The sequence below is a fragment of the Embiotoca jacksoni genome, unplaced genomic scaffold (assembly GCF_022577435.1).
Source record: "Embiotoca jacksoni isolate LCO1_2020_lvr unplaced genomic scaffold, fEmbJac1.0.p SCAF_5, whole genome shotgun sequence".
NCBI lineage: Eukaryota > Metazoa > Chordata > Actinopteri > Embiotocidae > Embiotoca > Embiotoca jacksoni.
In genome coordinates, this window is record NW_027185403.1 from 315,001 (window position 1) to 321,076 (window position 6,076).

The window sequence follows — 6,076 nt, forward strand, 5'->3', positions numbered from 1 at the left end:
GAAAGCAAGCAAGGTGATGCAGGAAACGAAACACCAGCTTTGTGGCGTTTCGTTTTTCCTTTTTTTTATTATTATTTTTATTTTTTTTATTTTTATTTGATTTTTTTTTTATTATTTTTTTTATTTTTTTGGGGGGGGGTGCAGGGAGGGATCCGGGCCAACTTTAAACTCTTAAACTGCAGACAAACTGCCTGCAGCCCTCCCTCTCATCAGGCTTTAGGTTTATTTTCTCATAACCAACAAATTTAATTTCTATCCCTCCCCTTTCCCTCTTGAGATTTGGAGTGAAATGATCAGTGCAAAGAAAAGAATTCCTTCATTTGTCTATTTGGAAAAACTACACAGGATAAAAGTGTATTTACTGCAGGGGAAACCATCGATTTTACTTTGAACGTTTTTTTATTCTAGAGCGATATAGACTTCTGTATGCTTTGATAATTGCTCAGTGGTAGAATTCAATTACACATTAATAAAAATATAAACGCACGCATCGGCAGTTACATCTAGTTAAACAGCAGAGGTAATATGAACACAAACCAGCAGCAGTTGCACCCGTGCAATATTCGGTTGGATGAAAACTAAAGATCTGTGCCGCCAGCTGCACTCGCTTCTTTCTTCTTTTTTTTTCTTCTTCGTTTTTTCTTTTTGTATGAGAAGAGCTCCGTTCAATGTTCGTGGATGTAAAAACAAAATGCACGTTTAAGCCTAAAACCAAATGATTTTCTGTACGGAAGCAAACTTAGCAGCCTCATCTTCTTCCTCCTCCTCCTCCTCCTTCCTCCTGAACTGCGTCCTATAGCCGAGCTTCTTCCTCCCCGAGGGGGGGGGGTCATCTCTCTGATCTACAGTATTTTTAAGCTTCTGTTCCGATTGTGTATTTTAATTTTTTTTTTTTTTTATCCTCATTTTAGTTCACGAATAAATCTCAGCTGAGTCTCTTATAGCGGGATCTTTGAGACGGAGCTCTATATTCAGACGGTCTTCTTTACAGGATAGTTGGGGAATGAGAAACCTTTTACGTCTGTTCTGTATTTATTGTAATATTCACCTGAATACTATCCGAAATATAGATTAATTTGATGTTTAAATGCAATGGCATTTATAGCATACTGTATGTTTATAAATAAAATGTTATAAAGTAAAAAAAAACGGGGTGCGTCTGTCTTGTCATTTTGCAACAACGACAAAAAATAATCATAATTCACGACCAAAACGATTTTGGAAAAATTGAAGAAACCTAGTAAATAAATACTTGAAACTTTCATTCAGAAAACTGCACCTTCGTGTAAAAGGAAACTCCAAAGTCATCAACACCTGTTTTTGAAAGTGGTTTTGTGTCAAAGAATGTTTCCTCTTCAAATAATGCCTTTAATATAACATAAATTATAATTGTTAACATAAATTGTTGACAAAACACGAACAACCATACCGTCAACAGCTACTAAAATTATATGATAGCAGGCCAAGAATTGACACAATTATGTGTTAAACTCCATTAACACAGTTTAAAATGATCTTAAATGATCATAATTACATCACATTTTGCCAAATTGGGATTTTAGTTTTGATTAAAGAGAGTTTTTAATATTTTACTGTAGAAAACAAGGTTATGGTAATGAGAGGATGCAAATCGATTGAGAAACAGACTTACATTAAAACTGTTGAACAAATGTAACGATGTTTTCTGTGCCTCCATGATATTTATATGGGGTCAGAAATCCTCGTTATATCCAGATCAGGTCACATAAAGAAACCCCACGGTTGCAAATGATGTCTCAAATATTTCTGAAATGACTGTAGTAGGAAATCACTGACATTTTTAATTGTATTTTTTTCTTGTAGTTGACCTTAAGTATCAGAAGATTTGCTTTTTAATGCTTTTTTTTTTGCCGTTTTAAAATTAAATCCTGTAAAGATTTGAGCTTTTTTGTTAAAATAATGTTAAAAGATGTTTAGTAATGTTTTAAAATGCGACTTGTTTCCGGTTCAGATCCACTGGTTTCTATTTTCCACATCATTTAAACGTTTTCTTCAAATAAGTGGCAGCTTCTTGAAGTAAATTCTGGGTTTTTGTTGTAGAAATCAGTCAGATTTCAGCAGACTGACTAAAAAGCTTAAATACAAAATGTTTCTTACTCTGATTTATTGTGAGGATTTGAATGCATTGTGAAGCGGTGCGGTGGGAGCTGTCCTTGGTGCTGAAATCTGCGGCCTTTTCAAACCCCGTTAAAATGTCCTCATAATTTACACGCCAAAAAAAAAAAAAAGTAAGAAAATAGTTTCACGATTGTTTTCTTAAAGATTACACAAACCTGTTTTAATACAATGTGGAATAATAACTAATCATTTTGTCGATTTCCTTCAAAGAAAACATGACAAAAGCAACGTGGATTATTATTTTTTTTTTTTTATCATCAACAATCATTTCAATGGTACACCTGGAAAACTATGTGCACATGTAGAAATATTTCCTTCTTAAATATAAGCATTCATTACCTACATATAAATAACTTTCAGATCCCAGACAAAACGTGTTACATAATGCTCACAAAATGGGAGGGAAATCATTGTAAAATCAGACAAAGAGACAACATGCAAATTATATAGAAATAAATACAATGTTTGCATCCATTCCCTTTTTTTTTTCTTTTTTTTTACCCAAAATAAATTCTTCCGAGGGAATTTATGTAAAACATCAAAAAGACTTTTGTATGATCGATCTACGAGGGAGTATGGCCTATGGTCCAACTATAGGAGACAATAATACGTATTAACACTATACAATTTGAGCCACAAAAACACTGCCGTAGAAAGACACACAAAACATACAGATTTCCTGTCAGAGGTGAACGTTTGCAGTAGTTTGTGCCTTTTTTCTTTTTTTTTTTTTCTCTCGAGGAAATAGTTGTGTTTATATCGATAATTTAAAGAAACTAAACTGTCAGCAGCCCTAGAAGGAACGAGAACAAGAGGCCACTTCCACACAGCAGGTTGTGTCTATAGGGAACAACAACAACAAAAACAAAAACAAAACAAAACAAAAAGCGTCAGCGTCTTGTTGGGTGGTTGTTGTTGTTGTAGGAGAGCATCCTCAGCGCGTGGATATCACACGCCTCTGTACCAAACGAAGCAGCTGTTGAACTCTGACGTTTTTAATGGGACTTGAACGAGGCTTTTTTGCTCACTGATGGCAAAACACGCGTTTTTTTCAGTGCGCCGACATTTGTTTTGCTCGTAATCTGGACATACAAAAAAAAAAAATAATCATCTCAACAAGTCACTTCATCAAGCACACAATAAATGTTTTTCAGGTTTTTTTTTTTTTTTTTCTGAAAACAAGTTTAGGATGAGATCTTGCTTTGAATTTATGCATAAATAATCTCAACAGATGTGTGTGTTTTTTTATGGTAAATTTACATTTGTCTACCTTGTTTTTCAGGTTGAAATGTTTGGAATCATCTCACACAACTTGCACTTGTGTAAAGAAAAGAAAAACGACTTGTCAAGATGGATATTTTTTAAACTGTCAACTGACCACAAGAAACGGCGTAAAAATGAAAATAACAGTAGTTATTTGTTTTCTAACTGCTTTTTATTGTCCTTAAGTCTGTCTTGGGCCATTGCTTTTCAGTCTCCAGAGAAGGAGGAAACGTTTTTTTCTCTCTCTCTCTCTCTTTTCCTCTGCCCTGTTTTTCTTTCTTTTCTTTTCTTGAAGCTTCATTAGAACATGCTGGTTTTTACTAATGCAGCTTTGGCTCCGTTCTGTCTTTGCAAAGACGACAGTACGCTGGCGAAGGGCCCGCCCAACGAGTCCGGGATAGAGGTGATGGTCCCCGGCGCGGTGGCCCAGCCTTGGCTCGGCGCCGTCACTCCCATGCCGTTGGACACGGGGGAGGTCTTCACTTGGTCCACTTGTCCGTTCCCGGTGGTGTTGATCTGGCCTGTATTGGGGCTCGGTCCGCCGCAGTTGGAGGTGGGCACCGGGTTCGGGCCCGGTCCTCCTGTGCTGTCTGGGTCGGTGGTTTTGATCTCTTTGCTGTCTTCGTCCCGTGGGTCGACCTTCTTCCCGGAATTGGACTTGGCAGCCGCTGCGGCCGCCGCAGCTGCTCGCTCCTGCTTGCGGAATTTGGCACGCCGGTTTTGGAACCACACCTGAGGAGTTGAGAAAAGGGAACGTTAAACGACGTTTGTTATGTTTGTTTATGACGACGACGACAACAACAACAACAAAAACCCACTAAAGTTATATATCAGCACTCACTTTAATGTTTAGAAAACTGTCATAAAGACAAGGGACCACCAGTGCGTTTTGTTTTCCGAATCATCTCGCTGCAGCGAGGCTTCAACGTCTGTAAGTGTCTTCATTTTTGCGCAGTAGTGCACAACAGTGCGCAGTCAGCGCTTCATCCTACCAAAGCAACGCAGCTTCGAATTTGCTTAAAAATCGATTTAAAACGCGTGATTAGACCGAACATGTGAGGGATGTTTTTCACGTGTGCGTCCTAAATCCAGCCGTTCGTAATCGTGCGTGTGCAACGAGCGCGCCCGGTGCTTCGTGTTTACCTGCACTCTGGCTTCAGTCAGATCGATTTTGAGCGCCAGCTCCTCTCTGGTGTAGATGTCCGGGTAGTGCGTTTCGGCGAAGACCCGCTCCAGCTCCTTCAGCTGCGCGCTGGTGAACGTGGTCCGGATGCGCCTCTGCTTCCTCTTCTCGTTCAGTCCGCCGTGATCCGTGAACAGTTTGTACGGAACTGTAAACCGAATGTCACCGTTAGCCGTGCAGGGGGTCTTATCCGGGGAAGGTAAGAAGGGTGTGTGTGTGTGTGTGTGTGTGTGCGTGTGTGTGTGTGTGTGTAATGTAATGGTTTGTCAAATGGAAGTGAATTCAAATTCGATATTTTGTATAAAATCCGGTTAAGGACGCCGAGTTAAAGCTTTCAATCGTATTACGCCTTTGATTACCTGTGAATTAGTTCAGAACTGATAATGCTGCTGACCTGTGATGCGGTTAATTGTAACGTTAAACTAATTGTTGCTCCTCAGATTGGGGCTCGAGTTTGAAAACTTGTCATAATGTTCCCGTTCAGCCCGCTTGTTGCTACTGTAAACTCCAATTCGGTGTCAATAATGAGCTTTAGTCTTTGGTTATCTAATTATTTTCGAAGCTTTATGTCTCATCTCAAAAGTAAATAAATTATGCCTATCATTTTGGCAGCTTAAGATAATTCTGTTGGCGGTTTTGGGTGTGACTGGGATAGTATAACCCCGTAACCGAATTACCGCTTGCCTGCAATCGCTTCTAACGTGATAAATTCTTTCATTTGTGTAAGCAAATTTCGTTTGGTAAATACTAAACACATTTCCATTTTCAAATGCAATCAAGGGGCGTCCTATAATACACCCGGTTGGAAGGCTGCGGAGCTGCATGCTTTACCTGCGGCGTACGGGCTGCTCTGGTGGTCCCGCAGCGTCCCCAGGCTGCAGGAGCCCGGCGTGAGGGACGGACAGCCGGAGGTGGCCCCGAACGTGGTCCTGATGGGATTGTACTGAAACCCGCTGGCTTGACTGCACGAGCTGAAGTCCGCGTAGGCCGATGCCAAGCTCGAGGTGTCCATCCCGGCCATACATGACTCGTAGGCGGAGGAATTTAGGTAAGAATACTCCATTTTATACATTTGAGAAGGCTCGGTAGAGAAAGAAAGCTGCACTTTCCCTGGGAAAAAAAAAAAAAAACAAAGTCAAAGAAAAGCACCCCCCCCCCCCTGAAAAAAAAAATGGGTTTGAAAAGGGGTAAAAAAAAATAAAAATAAAAAAAAAATTATAATAATAATGAAAAGAAAAAAAATGAGGAGGACGCGCGGAGGTCTGAGTTTGAGGGGGGAAAAGATGGACTTTGTTGGGTTTGAACTGGTTGGAAGGAGGAAAAAAAAAAGGCTGGACGGTGGGTAGATGTTCACTGCTCAGCGCCTGCTCCAAAACTGGCCTCCTTTATAGGAACCTAGCCCTGTTTTATGAAAAGCCCCCTAAGAGCCGCCTAGCCCGAGGTCTCTAGAGCATATAGTCCTCATAATAAACT

General features: G+C 39.9%; 2 protein-coding genes across 10 annotated transcripts in view; one reads left to right on the forward strand and one right to left on the reverse strand.

Moving 5' to 3' along the window:
- limch1b (LIM and calponin homology domains 1b) overlaps window positions 1–1,138 on the forward strand; it is an 83,484-nt gene extending 82,346 nt beyond the window's left edge. For all 9 annotated transcript variants that reach the window (XM_069170512.1, XM_069170514.1, XM_069170515.1 and 6 more), the window contains one exon: window positions 1–1,138. This exon is cut by the window's left edge and continues 1,128 nt beyond it. The gene's annotated coding sequence lies outside the window, so the exon portion shown is untranslated.
- Window positions 1,139–3,402: 2,264 nt separating this feature from the next.
- phox2bb (paired like homeobox 2Bb) lies at window positions 3,403–5,675 on the reverse strand. Its single transcript, XM_069171119.1, has 3 exons — window positions 5,435–5,675; window positions 4,564–4,751; window positions 3,403–4,152 (listed from the first exon to the last, which is right to left on the reverse strand). Exons 1-3 carry the CDS (start codon window positions 5,673–5,675, stop codon window positions 3,721–3,723), a joined length of 861 nt encoding a protein of 286 aa, XP_069027220.1. The 3' UTR covers window positions 3,403–3,720.
- Between the last annotated feature and the right edge of the window lie 401 nt (window positions 5,676–6,076).

Excerpts from the sequence above, each read along its gene's own strand:
- phox2bb (XM_069171119.1), bottom strand. The coding sequence starts at position 5,675 with ATGTATAAAATGGAGTATTCTTACCTAAATTCCTCCGCCTACGAGTCA. Across the intron at positions 4,752-5,434 it reads GAGCAGCCCGTACGCCGCAG|TTCCGTACAAACTGTTCACG; the intron begins GTAAAGCATGCA and ends TTCGGTTTACAG. Across the intron at positions 4,153-4,563 it reads TGACTGAAGCCAGAGTGCAG|GTGTGGTTCCAAAACCGGCG; the intron begins GTAAACACGAAG and ends TCAACTCCTCAG.